A 21,464-nucleotide genomic window follows, 5' to 3' on the forward strand; every position below is an offset into this window, starting at 1 on the left:
AAGGACTAGTGCATTTCACAAAATAGATGTCATCATGAGGAAAGAAGATTATATACTGAAACAATATTTGAAGACATCAGCCAGGAACTTAAAGCTTGGATGGAAATGGGTCTTCCAAGTGGACAATGACCTGAAGCATACTGCCAAACTGGTTACAACGTGTCTTCAGGATAACAAAGTTAATGTTTTGGAGTGGCCATCACAATACCCTCTCAATCCTATTGAAAATGAATGGGCAAAGCTGAAAAGGCAGGTGAGAGCAAGACAACCTACAATTATGGCTCAGTTACACAAGTTCTGTCAGGGTGAATGTGCCTAAATTCCTACCACCTATTGTGAGAAGCTCGTGGAAGGAGATCCAAAACCTTTGACCCAAATCATACAGTTTAAAGGGCAATGGTACCAAATACTAATGAAATTAATGTAAACTTTTCATTTTGCACAAAGCAATAAAAATGCCTGAACACATTCTCTCTCTCTCTCTCTCATTATTCTGGCATTTGGCAAATATAAATAATTTTGGTTCCTATTTGACCTAAATTGAGAAAGGTTTATTCTGATTTCATGTTAGATAGTGAGAAAAACATGCAGATGTGTCTTTTTACATAGTGTATGTAAACTTCTGATTTACAACTGTATATGCTTTCTTTCCCCCATCGGGGGCCAAAGCTAGACATTTTTCTTGTTTTATTTATATATTTTTTTTTATTTATTTTAATTTATTCTATACATTGTTATCCTCATATGGTCATAAAAGACTTTTAGGGGGAATTGCAACATTAAATTCTTTTTTTTTTTTTATAGTTAATTTTCCTTATGAGTGCGATTTATCGTTAGAGGACCCTACACCTTCAGGACACTAAAGGCTGCTTTACACGCGTCAATTTCTCGTGCGATTGCATGTGCATGTTTGTGCGGCAGGGGCAATTTCTTGCCTGTGTCACACAAAGTCGTAAACCCCCATCACATGTACTTACCTTCCAAACGACCTCGCTGTGGACGGTGAACATCCACTTCCTGAAGGGGGAAGGACGTTCGGCGTCACAGCGACGTCACACAGCGGCCGGTCAATAGAAGCGGATAGGCGGTGATCGTAAACATCCCGCCCACCATCTTCCTTCCGCATTGCCGGTGGGATGTAGGTAAGCTGCAGTTCATCGTTCCCGGGGTGTCACACGGAGCGATGTTTGCTGCCTCGGGATCAATGAACAACTGCGCAACCAGCTCTGTCCTCGCCTATTGTACCATCACCCATTCCCTGTAGACTGTGAGCCCTCGCGGGCAGGGTCCTCTCTCCTCCTATACCAGTCTGTCTTGTACTGTTAATGATTGTTGTACGTATACCCTCTCTCACTTGTAAAGCGCCATGGAATAAATGGCACTATAATAATAAATAATAATAATAATAATAACTGGCAAGCAGAAGGACGTTCGATTTTTAGGAAATGAGTGACGTGTCAATGAGCAACGATGAGGTGAGTATTTTTGCTCGATCACAGACGCTCACAGCTGTCACACGCTACGATATGTCAAACGATGCCGGATGTGCGTCACTATCAACGTGACCCCGACGACATATCGTTAGATATATCGTAGCGTGTAACGTGCCCTTTAGAGCAGATCTTACACTTTTTCGAAAATTCACTACTCATGTTATCAAGGAGGCTGCATTACCATTTCACTCATTCAGTGATGTGGACACAACAATAAAAAAGAAAAGACAGTAAAATAGTCACTGCCTTCAAGCTATTGCAGGTGCACCATCTCCATGCAGCTGCTGACTCAGCCAGGAGGGAAATGTATAGATTTATGTGCAGACGAGAGTGACATTTTAAATTCTTTGATAGTCCTCAAATAGGTACATTATGTTAGATACATTACTATGTGTCCGCTCACAATTTCATGCGCACAACACACAATCCAATAAGTAGCCATAGCTTTATTTATCCCCCGCATTCTGGTTCAAAAGTTTAATGCTAGGTAGGTGAGGAGTTAAATGAATTGTGAATATGCTATTGTTATCGCCCTTTGAAATACAGCAGATGTTCATCCAGGAAGACAGCTTCATAGATTAAAGGGTTTTGCACTAAAGGACAAATAATGGATTATTGCCAGAATTTTTTTTTGTAAAAACACTTTTTAATAATTAACACGTACCTGTTCTTTTCTCAGGATTTGAAATAAAAGGATGTAGTTCTATTATTTCTTTGTTATTGAAAAACTGGTTTGGCACTCGCGCCTAGTCTGTTTTTTCTCAGAGGGCTCGTTTCAGTGGCTTAACTAAAGTGAGTGCAGGGGTTGCAGTAAGCCCCTGGGGAATGAAGCCTACAGTGGTCTAAAAGACCCTTTTGGCCCATATGTGAAGACCATTACTATTAAAAACCCAGAATTGCTGATGACTTTATTGGAGATTTTGCATTGAAGCTCATGAGCTTCAAATAGAACCACTGCTGTTCATTGCGGACTTCAGTGCGGACCCTCCACAAGCTCTGATGTCTGACAGCAGATTACCTACTCAGACTTCCTTTCCCTCACTACCAGAAATTAATTGCATGTAGTGATGAGCGGATAGAGCAAAATTTGATTTTACTGTTGACGCAGATTCTCCCTTGAAAATTGAGTTGCAGAGAAATTATTCTTCTCAAATTGAATGTCCGTTTCCGGAGTCGAGAGCAAAATAAACATAAAATATAAAAAATACAAAAAAATCCTTAAATTCATCTTACTGCTCACCTCTCCAGCCCCCTCATCAGCACTTGCCGCATCTTCTTATCTTGCTGAAATTGAGTAAAAGGTCACAATGTCATGGGCTCACGACATATACCATGACCTTGCTCACATATGCGTAGCACCGTGCTGAGCATCATCAGAGCTGGAAGTCCCAACTTTCTGTGAGAGGCCAAGGATTTATGGTCTCATGGCGGTGATAAGATGCAAAGAGGACCAGACGGGTGGTCGTGAGGAGCAGAGAGGCTGGACAGCTGAGCAATAAGGTGAGTATATGTATTTTTTTATTTCTTAACCTTTTGAAGGCCCTCTACAGCTCAGACAAATGGAGGCCAGTATCCGCCTTTTTTCTGAGTACTCACAGAAGCGAATTACAAGCATTGGGATATTTGTAATATTTTAGTGCAATTCAATTACAGTCATATTTGCTCATCTCTAATTGCGAGTCCAGTCAGAATATCCTCCCTAATAAAATATAGTGAAGATACAGAGCGAGGAAAGGCAAACATACAGAAACCCGGTTAGGCTAGGTCATCAAACCCACCCCTACTTTCTGTAATTTGTCATGGCAGCTCTGCTACTAGGATGAATTTTCTCTAACCAACAGCTGTGGTATTGAAAGAACGTGAGACATTTGGAAACAATTTATTAGGGTAACACAAATTAAGCCCAATTCATGAAAACCTGCATTGTTCATGCCGGTCTTGATGAGCAGATGTGTGAGTCAGAAGCTCCTGATTCATGAAGAGGCATACTCTTCTTCATGAACCAGGAGCGATGGACTAATGGCGTAAACCTGTGGGTGCCTTACCACGAATCCTGCTCCAGTCTTGACTTTGATAATCAGTGGTCGCCATGCGCCTGTCCTGTAAAAATGGCGTAGAACGGTAAAAGACACAAACATTTTAGCATAGCCTCCAGTTGTGCCAAAATTATGAGACTTTTCTTAGCTTTACGCAATTCTGGCATAAAAAACTTTGATGAAGCAGACCCGAAGTTCTTATATAAGGTCATTTGCAACTTTTCTGTACAGTTTACTAGCTACCCGATGAAGACAAGTTGTTTGTCCCCGACTGATAGGATGGATCTGCGATGATCTGATATGCTATATTATGATACCTTTTCCCCCAATAACTCATAACGAGTCCAATAGGTTTTATTTTACTCTGTGGAATCACCCAAAAATCTAACGTACTGTAACTATTAAATGATGACAAAAACTTTGAAATGAAAAAACTATTGCAGTATAGCCTTATATGCAGTATGTTAAGTCATGGATGTCAGGCCGTTAACTGAGTGTGACACTCCTACCGAGCACTTGTTGGAGTTTCTGGCTCCCTTTTGAAAAGCTCTTAGGATATTGTGAAGGTTACTATTATATTACACATACATTACTTAAAGATTAAAAGGTGCCCAGATATTCACTGTATGACCTTGGGGCTGAAATATTTGGTAGTGGCTATACAAATAGAAGTTAATGCTCAAAATTAACGTAGTTATGATATTTTAATTATGAATTCATGGAAGAGCTAATTTTCGAGAATTGTGCCTCCCCGCTGCATCACTGCATAATAAAAGTCTAATTAGAATCGTAAAAGGAGTGTAGAAGGTAACATTATTTATTGCATCTACAAGCGGAAATGCATTGTGCAGAGCTTCCATCCTTTCAGGCTGGGGTCTCATGTGAGAGAATCTGCCCAATTCTGCTAATGACGCTCAACTCTAAAGGCCCTGTCACACACAGATACATTTTTGGCAGATCTGTGGTTGCAGTGAAATTGTGGACAATCAGTGACAGGTTTGTGGCTGTGTACAAATGGAACAATATGTCCATGATTTCACTCCAACCACAGATCTGCCAAAGATTTATCTCTGTGTGTGACGGGGCCTTAACTCTGAGAATGAGCCAAGTGTCATTTCCTATGATCAGATTCTCTCGCATGCAAGAATTAGAGCCGAGGTGAGAAGATGGAGATCTTAATTTCTCCATCTTTTCCCTGTATCGTATATCGGACTGCACTCGGGTGACATCTGAGTGTAGGCCGATGTTTTGCACGCACCTATAGACTTAAGTGGGTGCACGCTTCACTGTAAAAATCACTGTCCTTACCACTGCTTTATTCTGGGAATTCCTGACATAGTCCAGGGCGTTGTTAAAGTCCTAAAACATCCATGGCTCAAGCCCAGTGTATTATATTACATCATCGGCACCTCAGACTTTACAACATATTGACAGTTGACTGTCAGTGACACTAACAAGTATGGGCACAATTCTTACGATTGTGCAGAATTAGGGAAAAACTGAAATGGCCCATGACAAGAAATAGCACTGCCGCACCATAAATGCACAGTACCGTCGTAGAGTAATATAAAACACTACCATTACCGCCATACAGTTACTGAATAACCGCTATACAGCGCCTAAATAAGGATACTATTGTACTGTAACTGCATAACCCCACCAGCAGAGGTTACACTACAAATTTTACAGGAGGGTAAAATTACTCCTCAATATTTTTTAGGAGAATTTTTAGCCAAGGCGTAGTGTGTACTAGGCCATATTTGTAATAGAAGCTGTTGATATACATAATGTTAAAACGCACTATTTAGACGTGAAAACATAAAGCGCTGACAATTATGATGATCCCGATCCCGTGCAGTGACGGTCACTGCTGAACACAATCTAATACAACAGAAGCAGGCAGGGGCTCCTTTAATCTAGGGGCTCTAATTAGTGGAGGTCGGCTGTCAGATTCCCTCTGACCTTAGAATTACGTAGCCACAGATCGAAAAAATCTTTAGAAGCGGTTGTATCAAGCTTTAAAGTTAACCCCTATTTTATGGATAGGGAATAACTTCATGATCGCTGGGGGTCGTCTGCAGGGAACCTCACTGATCCAGAGAACATACCCCCCCCACCGTATGAATGGAGCGATGGTCATTTATATACACTGCCGCACCATTCATTCTCTATGGGACCGCTGGAGATACCCAAGTGCTGGTGCTCGGCCATCCCATTAAAAACATGGAGTAGCAGTGCACATGATCAACCACCTCTCCATTCATTGTCTATGGGTCTGCCAGAACTGGTGGAGTGCTGTTCTTGGCTATTTTGGGCAGTCCTATGGACAATGAATACAGGGGAAGTTGATGGAGAACCCTGTCCCTGGAATCGCGGGGGTTCCCAACAGTCAGGCCCTCGGTAATCCACACATTATCCTCTCCTCTTTAGATAAGAGATCATTTGCTATTTTGGGAATAACCCTTTAATTGCATCTGTTTGCTTATTCTTTCCCCTCTTCTGTCCAAGTTATTATGTTGGTTAATTCCTCTGATTTTCAATGCAGCCATGTAGTGTGTCTGTCCTGCTCATGGGCTCTAGGAGCAGGACTATGCAGTTACATAGCAGTCTGCTCCACTTCACGTCACTGGCAGGAGGAGACTCATTGTTCTGTAGTACAGTGTTGGCCAAAAGTATTGGCACCCCTGCAATTCTGTCAGATAATACTCAGTTTCTTCTTGAAAATAATTGCAATCACAAATTGGCCAGATAAAAGTATTGGCACCCTTAGCCTAATACTTGGTTGCACAACCGTTAGCCAAAATAACTGCGAGCAACCGCTTCCGGTAACCATCAATGAGTTTCTTACAAACTGGAATTTTAGACCATTCTTCTTTGGCAAACTGCTCCAGGGCCCTGAAATTTGAAGGATGCCTTCTCCAAACTGCCATTTTGAGATCTCTCCACAGGTGTTCTATGGGATTCAGGTCTGGACTCATTGCTGGCCACTTTAGTAGTCTCCAGTGCTTTCTCTCAAACCATTTTCTAGTGCTTTTTGAAGTATGTTTTAGGTCATTGTCCTGCTGGAAGACCCATGACCTCTGAGGGAGACCCAGCTTTCTCACACTGGGCCCTACCTTATGCTGCAAAATTTCTTGGTAGTCTTTAGACTTCATTATGCCATGCACACAGTCAAGCAGTCCAGTGCCAGAGGCAGCAAAACAACCCCAAAACATCAGGAAACCTCCGCCATGTTTGACTGTAGGGACAGTGTTCTTTTCTTTGAATGCTTCTTTTTTTTCCTGTAAAGTCTATGTTGATGGCTTTTCCCAAAAAGCTCTACTTTTGACTCATCTGACCAGAGAACATTCTTCCAAAACGTTTTAGGCTTTCTCAGGCAAGTTTTGGCAAACTCCAGCCTGGCTTTTTTATGTCTCGGGGTAAGAAGTGGGGTCTTCCTGGGTATCCTACCATACAGTCCCTTTTCATTCAGACGCCGACGGATAGTACGGGTTGACACTGTTGTACCCTCGGACTGCAGAGCAGCTTGAACTTGTTTGGATGTTAGTCAAGGTTCTTCATTCACCAACCGCACAATCTTGCGTTGAAATCTCTCGTCAATTTTTCTTTTCCTTCCACATCTAGGGAGGTTAGCCACAGTGCCATGGGCTTTAAACTTATTGATGACAATGCACACCATAGGCACAGGAACTTTCAGGTCTTTAGAGATGGACTTGTAGCCTTGAGATTGCTCATGCTTCCTCACAATTTGGATTCTCAAGTCCTCAGACAGTTCTTTGGTCTTCTTTCTTTTCTCCATGCTCAATGTGGTACACACCAGGACACAGGACAGAGGTTGAATCAACTTTAAACCATGTCAACTGGCTGCAAGTGTGATTTAGTTATTGCCAACACCTGTTAGGTGCCACAGGTAAGTTACAGGTGCTGTTAAATACACAAATTAGAGAACCATCACATGATTTTTCAAACAGTGCCAATACTTTTGTCCACCCCCTTTTTTATGTTTGGTGTGGAATTATATCCAATTTGGCTTTATGACAATTTTTATTTTTTTTTTTCATTGAAGACAAATTAAATAAAGATAATAATACCAAAGAATTTGTGATTGCAATCATTTTCAAGAAGAAACTGAGTATTATCTGACAAAATTGCAGGGGTACCAATACTTTTGGCCAGCACTGTAAGTCCAGGTAGTGCCGTCAAGTAGAAGCAATAGTCCTGCCAAAGGAACAGACGGGACTTGTAACAATCACCATAGGTGATAGAACATATTGTATCCTTTGAAAAAAAAATGATTTTAAACACTGGAAACATGGATGGAAAGTACAATCTCGAAATGGATCACAGGTGTGAAGAAGGAGAGATTAATGTCTCCATCTTCTCCATTGTCTGTCTTGGCGTATATTAGACTGCACTGAGATCATGAGTGCAGTCCGGTGTCTTGCAGTCCATCTGATCTACGCTGCCAATCACAGCATGCAGCGATATGTTTTTCGAATTGGCAGTAAAAAAGAAAATCGCTGATCGGCACTGCTCCGTAGTATCAGATTGGAGTGTTAGCCAATAAAACACCGGATTGCACTCGTCCATGTTATATGGTGGTGTGATCGAGCCCGAAGACTGATTTTGTTATTTTGTCCCCTACAAACAAATAAAAATGGACAATCTCTGAACATAAACATTTATGCTAATGGCCATTTAAGGAAATTATACCACTAAACTGGCACAGTATCACTAATATATCTTCTGAAAATATATTTACAGAAAAATATTGCGTACCCAATACATATGTATAGAAATATCATTCATTCGCCATATGTACAATAAATAGAATGTTATTTATCATATCCAAAGATCAAATAGGCGTTATTGCAACCTCTGCCCTCCAGATACTGAAAACCATAATGTAAGAACGTGGCGTAAGAGCTCGATGATTCAGGCCCATGTAACAGATATGCGCTGTATGTGACGCAGACGTGTGAAGTCTCACATTGTGAGCAGCATGCGTTGTATGCAATATGCTTATTTCCAGATACACTCCAACTAGACATGCCTCTACATCGCTCAATTTTGCTTGAATTGAGAGGCCATGGAGAATCCTCAGCGTGCAATGTGAAGAATCACAAGTCTGCAGTCATAGAGTGACACACAGAGTGACTGCAGACTTTTGTGATAAGCCTCGACAACCTCTTTAAAGGGAATGTCCACGTTCAGGACTTTTGTGCTTCTTTGGACACAGGCATTCTGCAGCGCTGCCTTTGTGCCACAACAAATGGTATTAACATGGCTGCAGTGATGACAACATGACCATAGGACATGACTGCTGCAGGCAATCAGTGGTCTCAACAGTTATGTCAGGGTGAATGGCACAAGAGTGCTCAGCTCAATGATTGTCTGTAGTGGTCACGTGCAGTTGTTTTCACATCACCAATATCAAACCTGTCAATAAGGATCGGGGAAGTGCTAGAATGGCAGGGGTTAAGGAGAATTTACTTATTTTTTTAACAAAGTCAAATGAAAAGAAAAGTGGACAACCTCATTAATAAACATTTGTGCCAGTTACCACTTCTTTAACCCTCTAACAACATATGACATACAGGGTACATGCTATGCTATCTCCCTGACTTTGATGCAATCCGAGCCCCCAAGTTTCCAGGCCCATAATAGCTGTGATATTCAGTCATCATCTGCCAGTAAAAGCAGCAGAGGAGTTCCGCCCATGACTGTTTGAACTGGTGTCAATCTCTCATAGTGGCATGTAATTTGCGCCGGCAGGGGGCAGCCCATTCTATGATGTTATAGAGCTGTATGGATGGATTACCATGGTGGTCACAAGTCTGCTGAAGGATCCTGTGCCTGTCATGACTGTTCTCTTGTGAAAACCGGCCTGCAGCTGACGTTCATATGACACCGTGATTATTGCTTATACAGACAGGGAGTGGTACTAGGTGAAAACTCAACTATTAGATATTGTGGAGCTGCTATTAATCAAATAACAGTGCATTTCTGTAACTTTACTTCCACAGATTTGTGAAATAAAACATCCAATCTCAAAAGCTATGCTTACATTCAGCATCCTAGCACCAGTACAGCACTGGCTTTACTTTATATATGAAAATCCTGCTGGATGGTTCCCTTTAAACAAAACTATACATATTTGATATCTGCATGATTGTACTGACCTGGAGAATCATATTATTGGGTGATGTTTACTGTAAAATAAGTGGAATTGCATTTTATTTTTTTATGTTTTTGCTATTTTGCCACCGTTGACATTTTTTTTGGTGGGCAGTGTAGTGCATAATGAAACTGCCCCAGACTGTGAAGCAAGGGGTTAACCTCCAATGCTGTTTTTGTCCAGCCCCCTCTCCCGTCCAGGCCCTGCTCTTCCTGTGTTTGGGAGGGGACACCGTCCTGGCCCCTCCAGATTTCCCAATCCCACCTATAGGGTGTAATTTCTACCTATATATTGGGGTCTGGGCCGGTGTCCGGCCTCTTCCCCTGGTTTCCCAGGATCCGGCAGCAGCTCTGCCTGGTGGAAGCAGGAGAAACCCGATGGACCTTCACATCCTTGAGACGCTGCAGGCCCATGCGTGGCATGAAGGTTAGGAATGACTGGCTCATTTATTTGCAGAGCTCAGCTCTCCTCAGTCACAGCTAGGGGCTATGTTGCAGAGAGCTGCAGCACCTGCCCGGGAAGTGTTTCTTCTCCTAGGCGCTTCCCTCGGGCCCCTGCCCCAAGTGCATCCCTGCTTTTCCTGTCTCTGCCTTTAGCACGGCAGGCAGGCTTTAATAAACACCTCACAACTGTTGCTCCCTCAGCCCCTCCCTGTTTTCACACAGCACAGTTTGCTCCACGCCCCCTTCATCTCCCCTGCAGCTCAGCACTTCTAGTGCATTAGCATCACAGCAGTATTACTTTAACCCCTCATATACTGCCATGGACAATGACACCACTTCCTCTTCTGCAGGTTTTGGGCAGTGTGTCTGCTCACCAGCCTGTATCCCTGGCTCAGAGCCTCCACATAGTGAACACCCCCCCCTAACTCCCCTCCTGTGCTGCATACCTGTGATGGTCTGCCACGTTCTCAATTAACCCTTGATGCCCAAGCTGTCCCCTTCTTCACATCCACAGCTACTTTCACAATGTCTAAATCCTTGCAGACCACAGGGGTCCTGCTTATGTCCTACCAGTGATCGGTCCCGCTTCCCCTCTGCGTTGGGCTATGTGCCCACGTGGCGTGTTTTCATGCAGTTACGCTGCGTTCTGCACCGCAGCGTGGCTGCATGCGTCCTGCGTCCCCAGCACAAGCTATGAAGATTGTGCATAATTCATGCCCACATGGCGTATTGGAACGTGGCGCTTCGGCTACTGCCGGGGCGCTGCGTTCTAAGAAGTGATATGTCGCTTCTTTGGTGCGCTCTGCATGCAGCCCCTGCTCTGTCTATGGGGGGGGCTGCGTGCGGAGCGCATGAAATCGGCTTTTCAGTACGGACTGTTTCTGCGGCGGTTTGGGGCGCACGTGTGCTGTTCAGATCGCTGCGGAAATTTCTGTAGGGATAGAACGCAGCGTGGGCACATGGCCTTGCATCGGTCGGATCTGCACGATCAGCGTCGCTCGCCGGATCGGTGCAGGAGGCGCTTGAGGCATTCTTCACGGAACTCCTCCCGTACACACAGAAGCCGGCGTTCACACTCATCGGGTAGAAGTCGCCTTTTGAATTCCTTTTGAGGGCTCAAGCGTCTCGAGGGTGACTGATGAGTGTGCACGAACATCTATGGTGCAGCCTACGAGGACACAGAGGAATTGGTCTGCTACTGAACAGCCCGGGGATGTGAGGTATGCCCCTTCCCACGTCAGCGGTGGTGTATCTACGGCGAATTCCACAGAGATGGCATCCACATCAACATCCGGTGTGTTCACGGAGGCTTGGGGGATTAAGGCATTACAGCTCCTTAAGGTGGCATTCTCCATCTTCATTGTTTGAGAGATCGGGCGCTTCGAGGACGCCTGGCGGTCTTGTGCTGTCACGTCAGCGGTGGTGTTTTGACCCCCTGTGATAGCATCATGTCGACTAAGTCACGTTTATATTTGTCCCAGTACTTATGATAAGAAACCCAGGGTCACGAGAACGATTAGTAATTGGCTACAGGTTTTTCAGTCCTGGGTCAGAAACATCCCGACCGTGGTCCTGAAATGTTCATTTATCAATACCTAATTTATAGTTCCTATAAACTCACGGTGGTTATAGGTGTAGTTGGTATTATGAGGATTTTCAGCGTCGGCTTGCCCCTACACCCTGGCATTGGTTTGGGTGTCCAAGCCATGGATTTCTGGCTTAGGTTAATGACCGTACAGAAGCCAGTATACCACTTTTCAATCCACGGCCACTGGGCCGGGAGCTTCACAAGGTCCAGCCATGGTGGCCGTGCGCCGCCCAGGAGCGTGTTGGTTGTTTAATGATTGACACTTCCGGTTCTTTGGGTTATGCAATACTAGCACGAGTGTTCTGCTTGCTGCGGAGCCATTTGGCTGTTAGATGCACTCACTCTCCTTCCAAGGTCCTCGGTAAAATGGTACAAATGTCTCAGACGACCCCGGTAAAGGTATCAGAGATGCCCCTTGTGGCTTGACAACTATCCCAATAAGGATGTGGCTGGTCATATCAGTTTTGTATTTTTTCTTTCACTTTATTTATTCTATTTAATTTTTCTAATTGCTCCCTTATTGTCGCTAAAAGGAACGGAACCGGGTAGATTTCAATTGATACACCACCTACTGTATCCCACCCACACGGCGGGTCTGTTAATCATGGTATCCCTCCTGAGTAAGCTTTGATTTCTGTGTCTTTTCATAGTGTAATTTCTCTTATACGGGAGTTCGGACGCAATGCACTTTTGCTTAATCTGATATCGAATCTGTGTTTTGTCCGTTACCTGTTCATCCGTACTGTTCCATATTTTGGGTTGTTGCATGTATGGCAATTTTTATTACGATTCTTTACTTCCCATGGGATGCTTTATGTCATTCCATTATTTTTAACTCTTCAGTTCATTTCTTCAATGGGTGCTGTGGTGTGAGACAGTCTCAAAATTTGTCACTCACTACTTGATGATTTTCTTTAATTGCTCTAGTGACTTCGATGAATGCAAACAATTTTTGACATTTTTTCAGTTGATATTGAGTTTGTTGTCCCTTTGCCCCCAAACAAACGTAGGGCACGAAAGATTCAGACCCTGTTTCAATTGAGTGTGGGTTTTGTTTTTGTACGGTGCAGCTTAAAGGGATTTTCTACATACCATGAAAATACATTCACTTTGTCTAATTGGTAATTCTGTTGGACAATTTTGTTGCTTATGTGATGTTATATTACTGAACCGCAGCATTAGAGAGGTCAGAATTACAGCCCGAGCTAATTAGAATTACAGGCATAGTATAGTTATAAGTATTTGTGTCTTTACAGGAAAGTTACATTGCGCCAAATGCAGTTCACCGCCTCTCATTGTCCACTAGGGGCGCTTCACCCTGACCACAGGATTCATAAGTCCACCAGAAGGGCGCTTCACCCTGACCACAGGATTACGTATTACTTCTGACTTACTGATTTGGTCTCAATTCCTTTTCACCTTAATGAGTGCATGTTCAACATGTGTTCTGTGGTGTCTAACCAGGTTTTATTTTTGCTCACCAATGCGTCTTTTTCTGATGGTTTTAGCGCTGTTTTGGGCAATCAGTGGTGCCGCGGCACCTGGCCCTCACCCTGTTAACTTTTTGTTTGACTGCTAATTTTTCCCTTTCAGAATCGTTCCCTATTGTCATTGCTGTGGAGTTTTGCCACAAGTCACTAGCCAACTGTAATATTTTGTTTGCTGTTACGCTGCATACAATACACATTTGGATCCGAGCATGGGCTACGGGTTCTCAGAGTAATTCTCCATATTGATTGTCTCGTTTCTGTTTGCAGGATTTTTCAGCTGGTACCCAATGCCAGCCCGGTGGGTTGCCATTGCCACACCGCTGCGAGATCTTGTCGGGACCAACTCCTGACAGAGATTAGGACTTCAGATCCCCCTTCAAAGTGGCAACTTTATGGATAGGCGTGAAACAGTGGTTAGGTATAGGTATGCTGGTAGCTGGTCCCTCGGTTCTGATAACTTTACCTGTTCGGAGGTTACCCTCCAATATTTGATGCACCTTTATAACTTTGGTTCTTTCGCCTCTGTAGCCCAGAAGCATTTATTTGTATTTTGTTTCAATTTTGATGGGATGTTCTACATTACTAAATCTTTTGTTATTTGCATACCCCTTTAATGGCTGGTTTAAGTCCCACCAATCCATAGATAAGAGGCATCCCAATTTTTTACCTGATGCTTCTTCAGTTAATCGACTATGCAGGCTGTTTGTTCAATCCCACGGGAGATATCCCTGTTGTCCACAACCTTTAACTTGGCCTTTTCTGGGCCCTCAGAGTCAGCGAACTCGCCAAACCGTCCAAGAATAGTTTTGTTGCCTTCAATTGTGTGCCATACTACTTATTGACCCTTCATGCGTATCCGCCTTCAGGAGCCCAAACTGACCAAGTGGCTAGAGATTCTGGGATTAGACTGTTCCTTCCCCTGGCTCTACCTGCCCCTTTGCGTTTGATGGAATTTTTGTTTGTCGGTCTACTGGTACCTCACTGTTAGTTTATTAGGATGGTTCCCCCCTTACTAGGTACCAGTTTACCGCTCCTTTTTTCGGTGCTGCCTCACCGCTTGCCGTTTTTTCACCCCCTGATCACTTTGGGACTCATTCCTTTTCATTGTGGCAGCCACTGAGGCTGCCAGGGCGGGCTTTATCAGACTCTGATATACAGTGCATATTGGTAAATTGCGCTCTGCCTTTTTTGTCAGATATGCATCGCACGATTTACTGCAGGAAGTAACCAATTTTATAGCACATTTACTTTAGTTAATTTCTTTAAAGGTTCGGCATTGCTATAAAAAAAAAAAAAAAAGGTTTTTGGATTGTTGGCCATTTCTACGTGTTTTGGGCTGTTCAGAGAGCTGGTAACAGTCGCAATCTTGGATTCTACTCTGTCGAACTGCTTAGTGGTTGGGTTCGAGGTCTGAGATGGCTCAGGTCTTGTTGGAGGTGGTTGCCATCAGCAGGCAGTTGTCTGCTCCGATGATTTTAGTTGGAAGATGACAACCGAAGGTTAATGCTTCAAGATGGTGTGCTCTTGGCAGATATCGGTCTGGATACAATTTTATCTATGATCCAGGGCGGCCTGGAGCAAGCCTTTTTTCCAAATGGTGGGGGTCGGAGTTCAGTTTGAGACTGGTCTCCTCCTTGGCATGTGTCAACAGCATTCTGGTGAGAGAGCGGAAGTCCTTGGTCCTGTGGTAGAGTGTCCCTTCTCACCTGGAGTCAAGTTATGTTTTACAAGTTCTAAAGAGTTTGAAAAAAGTTTATAAAATATGTTTTACAAGTTTTAATGAGTTTGGAAAAGTTTGTAAAATAATAATATATCAGTAAAGCTGTGACCGATATCTGCCAACAAAATGGTGTCTGTCTTTATTTCAGTAGGACGGGCTTTTATTTGGATGCAATGGTTCTTTGTTTTTGTCTGTGCAGTCTGGTGGGCAGTGTAGTGCATAATGAAACTGCCCCAGACTGTGAAGCAAGGGGTTAACCTCCAATGCTGTTTTTGTCCAGCCCCCTCTCCCGTCCAGGCCCTGCTCTTCCTGTGTTTGGGAGGGGACACCGTCCTGATTTCCCAATCCCACCTATAGGGTGTAATTTCTACCTATATATTGGGGTCTGGGCCGGTGTCCGGCCTCTTCCCCTGGTTTCCCAGGATCCGGCAGCAGCTCTCCCTCCCTCCCTCCCTATTGTTAATGCTTGTTTTTTACTTGTTTTTCTTTTTTGGTAACAGTTTCTAAATGTTTGTACAGTGAAGTCACAGCAGCATGTGTCAACAGCATTCTGGTGAGAGAGAGGAAGTCCTTGGTCCTGTGGTAGAGTGTCCCTTCTCACCTGGAGTCAAGTTATGTTTTACAAGTTCTAAAGAGTTTGAAAAAAGTTTATAAAATATGTTTTACAAGTTTTAATGAGTTTGGAAAAGTTTGTAAAATAATAATATATCAGTAAAGCTGTGACCGATATCTGCCAACAAAATGGTGTCTGTCTTTATTTCAGTAGGACGGGCTTTTATTTGGATGCAATGGTTCTTTGTTTTTGTCTGTGCAGTCTCCCCACTTTCCAGTACACCACATTATAAAATGAATGGTGCCATTCAAAAGTACAACTCATCCAGCAAAAACAAGCCCTCATATAGGTAGATCGAAGGGAAAGAAATAAAAAAAACAAACAACTTATGGTTATTTGAATAAGGGAAGGAAAGAACGTAAGCACAAAGAAAGAAAATTGCCCAGTCCTTAAGAGGTTAAGGAAGCCATACCTGACAACTGTCAAACTGTCATTCTAGTATTGATATCTCTCTATTATTAATAATATATACACACATATATATATATATAGTGTGTATGTATATATATATATATATATATATATATATATGTATATATATATACATACACACACTCACACACACAATGCCTTGCAAAAGTATTCGGCCCCCTTAAATTTTTCAACCTTTTCCCACATTTCAGGCTTCAAACATAAAGATAAAAATTTTAATGTCATGGTGAAGAATCAACAATTGTGAAGTTGAACGAAATATATTGCTTATTTTCAACTTTTGTAAAAAATAATAAACTGAAAATTGAGGCGTGCAATATTATTCATCCCCTTTACTTTCATTGCAGCAAACTATCTCCAGAAGTTCATTGAGGATCTCTGAATGATCCAATGTTGTCCTAAATGACTGATGATGATAAATATAAGCCACCTGTGTGTAATCCACTCTCCGTATAAATGCACCTGCTCTGTGACAGTCTCAGTGTTCTGTTTAAAGTACAGAAAGCATCATGAAGACCAAGGAACACAACAGGCAGGTCAGTGATACTGTTGTGGAGAAATTTAATGCCGGATTTGGTTACAAAAAGATTTCCAAAACTTTAAACATCCCAAGAAGCACTGTGCAAGCGATCATATGGAAATGGAAAGAGTATCATACCACTGCAAATCTACCAAGACCCGGCCGTCCCTCAAAAATTTCATGTCAAACAAGGAGAAGACTGATCAGAGATTCAGCCAAGAGGCCCATGATCACTCTGGATGAACTGCAGAGATCTACAGCTGAGGTGGGAGAGTCTGTCCATACGACAACAATCAGTCGTACACTGCACAAATCTGGCCTTTATGGAAGAGTGGCAAGGAGAAAGCCATTTCTCAAAGATATCCATAAAAGTGTTGTTTAAAGTTTGCCACAAGCCACCTGGGAGACACACCAAACATGTGGAAGAAGGTTCTGTGGTCAGATGAAACCAAAACCAAACTTTTTGGGCACAATGCCAAACGATATGTTTGGCATAAAAGCAAACAGCTCATCACCCTGAACGCACCATCCCCACTGTCAAACATGGTGGCAGCATCATGGTTTGGCCCTGCTTTGCTTCAGCAGGGACAGGGAAGATGGTTAAAATTGATGGGAAGATGGATGGAGCCAAATACAGGACAATTCTTGAAGAAAACCTGTTGGAGTCTGCAAAAGACCTGAGACTGGGATGGAGATTTGTCTTTCAACAAGACAATGATACAAAACATAAAGCAAAATCTACAATGGAATGGTTCACAAATAAACGTATCCAGGTGTTAGAATGGCCAAGTCAAAGTCCAGATCCAATCGAGAATCTGTGGAAAGAGCTGAAAACTGCTGTCCACAAACGCTCTCCATCCAACCTCACTCAGCTCGAGCTGTTTGCAAAGGTGGAATGGGCAAGAATTTCAGTCTCTCGATGTGCAAAACTGATAGAGCCATACCCCAAGCGACTTGCAGCTGTAATCTCAGCAAAAGGTGGTGCTTCGAAGTATTAACTTAAAGGAAATGGATAATATTGCACGCCCCAATTTTCAGGTATTATTTACAAAAATGTAAAATAAGCAATAAATCAATAAATATCGATCACCTTCACAATTGTGTCCACTTTTTGATTCTTCACCATAACATTAAAATTTTTAGCTTCATGTTTGAAGCCTGAAATGTGGGAAAAGGTTGAAAAATTCAAGGGGGGCGAATATATATATATATATATATATATATATATATATATATATATATATATTATATATACACACATACTATATCCCTACGTGTACAAATTTCACTTTCTCCACACCTAAAATAAGTAAATTACATATTTTTTCATGCCCTGCGGCCCACATCCGAGACATTATAGATCCTGTATAGACACTGACACCTCTTATACAAGCTATACGAAAGCTGCAATCTGTATAAAAATCACACACTACATATACAAAGTATATACACTACACATACAGTATATACACAATACCCACACAGTATAAATAATATATACAGTCCCCACAAAGTGTTTGTGTGTATATTATATACACATATACACACACAGTATATATACCGTATATACTCTGCGTTTGGCAAACCCAGGCTGCCAGTGTTAGGCGGGCTTTGCACATTGCGACATCGCAAGCCGATGCTGCGATGTCGCACGCGATAGTCCCCGCCCCCGTCACAGGTACGATATCTTGTGATAGCTGGCGTAGTGAAAATTATCGCTACGCCAGCTTCACATGCACTCACCTGCCCTGCGACCGTCGCTCTGGCCGGCGACCCGCCTCCTTCCTAAGGGGGCGGGTCGTGCGGCGTCATAGCGACGTCACACGGCAGGCGGCCAATAGCGGCGGAGGGGCGGAGATGAGCAGGATGTAAACATCCCGCCCACCTCCTGCCTTACGCATAGCCGCCGGCGGCAGGTAAGCTGATGTTCCTTGCTCCTGCGGCTTCATACAAAGCGATGTGTGCTGCCGCAGGAGCGAGGAACTACATCGTACCTGTCGCTGCAGCATAATTATGAAAAAGTCGGAGCCTGCAACGATGATACGATAACGACGCTTTTGCGCTCGTTAATCGTATCATCTAGCATTTACACACTACGATCTCAAAAGTGACGCCGGAAGTGCGTCACTTTCGATTTGACCCCACCGACATCGCATGTGCGATGTTGCAACGTGCAAAGCCTCCCATAAAGTTCTGCTTGAACAATGAAGTTTACTTTAGCTTAAAAAAATAAGTCACTGGAGATTTGGGGCCTTACCAATGAGATCCGGGGCTGGAGCCCTGCATGTGAGTGCCTAGGGACACCCCTGACATAGCCACAAGAAACTCCAGGTTACAAGAGAAGCCAGGATGTGAATCCCTCCCGTAGAGCCATACTCTAGGTGCGGGTCTTTGGAGTCTTTGTATTGACATGTAGACTGGAGATCATATAATGGAAGCCTTTTAAAGCTCATGTGAAGTGTTCTGCCCATACATGTTGTGAAAATAGATCTCCAAATGCGGATGCTGCGTTTTATCGCATTGTATTATGTGGGTTTTTCCTGACAAAACAATATTGTGTTTCCTTACATTTCCTATAGTACATATGCCTTTTACATGTGATAATGTGATATTTAAATGCAGAACCTGCCGTCAGTCTCGGCCCAAGCTGAAAATGAAAGAATTGCACCAATCAAGTGCTTAAGTGCTGTATGATATTCATATCTGACACTTATGATGAATGTAAAATGAGTGGTAGGAATATTGAATATTTTTTTGTTACTCATTTTCTGTTACCTTTTAAATATAATTTTCCTATTCCAGCTAATAAACAGCCTGAAGCTTACAGGTTTGTGCCATCTGTACTTGAAGTGTGCCATTATGTGGAAATATTGATATAGCTGCTTATATTGGGCGTAATGGACAGGGACTGAATCTTTTGTGTAACCTTTGTACAATTCTGAAACAAATGGTGTTTGGCGATTGCTTTTACTGTTAACATGGGGTAGAGTATGTGGCAAGATGGAGTAGGTTATAGGGTGGAGCCTTACCTGACTAGTGCTTGGGTCAGGGTATATAGGACTCAGGCTGGGATCTGGGGTGGTTAGTTAATTAGTGAATCAGCGTGACCCACCTTCCTCCGTTATGTACAGTAGGATCCATGGGAGGGTATTGTTATTCTGATTGTGTTTGAGGTGTTTATATCATTGCCATGGCAGCAGGTGGGAGCGAGGCTTTTGAAAGCCAATGGTGGTGTTGAAGTGGGGGTGGTGGTGGAATAATTTTGAAGGTTCACCACTCCCCTCATCTCCTTCTACGTAAATGCTTGGAAACATCTGGAGAGTCCCTACAAAGCTGAGGTCTCAGAGGGACAAGTTTATGGGTAGGCGCCATCCAGCAGGAGGGACCCCGAATCGGTGCAGTGCGGTCGGGAGCAAAGAGGCCTAGTGGATGGCGCCAGGTTTATTTTGGTTTTGGCTTTCAAGGATCCACTCTTCCTCATTATTATTTTATTACGTTGTTATTTAATTTCAATGAAAGACTGCATTGGCCAAGTTTTTCAAACAAAATCAATAGATTGTGTCATTTCTTGGGTGGGTAACTGTTGGGTGGTTAATTAAGGGCAAAAGGACAGCCATTCTGTAGTCAAGTAAAGTTATAATCCAGTGTGTCACGGGTTTTCGCAGCTCCACAACCCATCTGGTGGAGTTGTTTTCACTCATAAGCTGAATGGATGGGCTGTGGATCACTTACAGAACGCAAGGAGCGCGTCAGCTGCAGGAGCTCCACAGAAAGCATTTGCGAGAATACATTGACTATTACATTGGCTTAACTCTTTGACTTGACCAACTAATCTGTACAACATTTTTATCTTTCAGGCCAGAAGATGTCCTGCTAAGACGAACCCATGATGAGAATGTTCTCCTGCACTGTTTCTTGTGGCCACTAGTCACCTTCATGGTGGGCGTACTGATTGTGGTTCTCACCATCTGCGCAAGAAGTCTGGCAGTAAAGGCAGAGGCCATACAGAAGAGAAAATCTTCATAGAGTTTAAAGGAGGAAGCTTCAATTCAAACCAAAACCCCAATTACCTATAGTCCTCTCGTTGCCTCTTCATCACTATTTTTCTTGATAATTGATGATATGCAGAAAGTGGAATATTTTCTCAGACTTCTTCTAGATTACTGCTCCCTGTGGGAAGAATGCCCAGAAATGCCGAGGACGGAGGCTCATCTATCTATAAGGAGAAATGTACTGACTCATACGTAGCCAAGTGTAAAGTGAAGCCGTCCAAAAATTTCATTTCACCTTTGCGATAAAAAATATTTTTTATTTGGTATGTAAAATATCAAAAAGATTTGAGTTTATTTTGTATCATGTACTTCTATGAGATTAAAGTGTGCTTTTTTTATGTCATAGCACTGAATTTTTATAAGCTTGATTTTTTTTTTTTCCTCTCTCCCCCTCATTGCGTTTTACTTGCTTTTACAGGTCAGAGACTTACAATGTATTTGAAATGCTTCTCTTGTCCTTGTAGTGACAATGAATCAGGTATAAATTGTCTAGATTGTATACTTTATATTTAGAAATATATACTTTTCTTTTTCGGCTTAGCCAATTAAAAATCTACAGAAGATGCAATTCTTTTTATTGCTATGATCATTATTTCTTTTACTTAATTTGATATTTGATTTCTCCAATGTAATGGTGACACTAAATAACATAGTGAACCACATATTTATTTTGATTTGTATTGCGGTTGCTATTAATATTATCTATATGACATGCAGGGCTCGGACAAGGGCTAGGCAAAAGTAAGCCCTCTCCTAAGGCGCCATCCAAACATGAATCTAAGGAGGCGCAATTTATTAAAGAAAAAAATCCCTAAACGTTTCTTCTTGCAGCTCCATTCAGCACTGAATGGCAAACAATGTGATGAGAGCTCCCTTGTTACTAAAGGGATGGTCTTATT

General features: G+C 42.7%; 1 protein-coding gene across 1 annotated transcript in view; it reads left to right on the forward strand.

The window, feature by feature from the left end:
• Positions 1-21,133, forward strand: part of KCNMB4 (potassium calcium-activated channel subfamily M regulatory beta subunit 4) — a 198,789-nt gene extending 177,656 nt beyond the window's left edge. The window contains exon 3 of the mRNA XM_075344887.1: positions 20,371-21,133. Coding sequence (XP_075201002.1) covers positions 20,371-20,539 — 169 coding nt within the window. The 3' untranslated portion in view covers positions 20,540-21,133. The remainder of the gene's footprint in view (positions 1-20,370) is intronic.
• Positions 21,134-21,464: the final 331 nt, after the last annotated feature.

The sequence above is a fragment of the Anomaloglossus baeobatrachus genome, chromosome 4 (genome assembly GCF_048569485.1).
Source record: "Anomaloglossus baeobatrachus isolate aAnoBae1 chromosome 4, aAnoBae1.hap1, whole genome shotgun sequence".
Lineage (NCBI taxonomy): Eukaryota > Metazoa > Chordata > Amphibia > Anura > Aromobatidae > Anomaloglossus > Anomaloglossus baeobatrachus.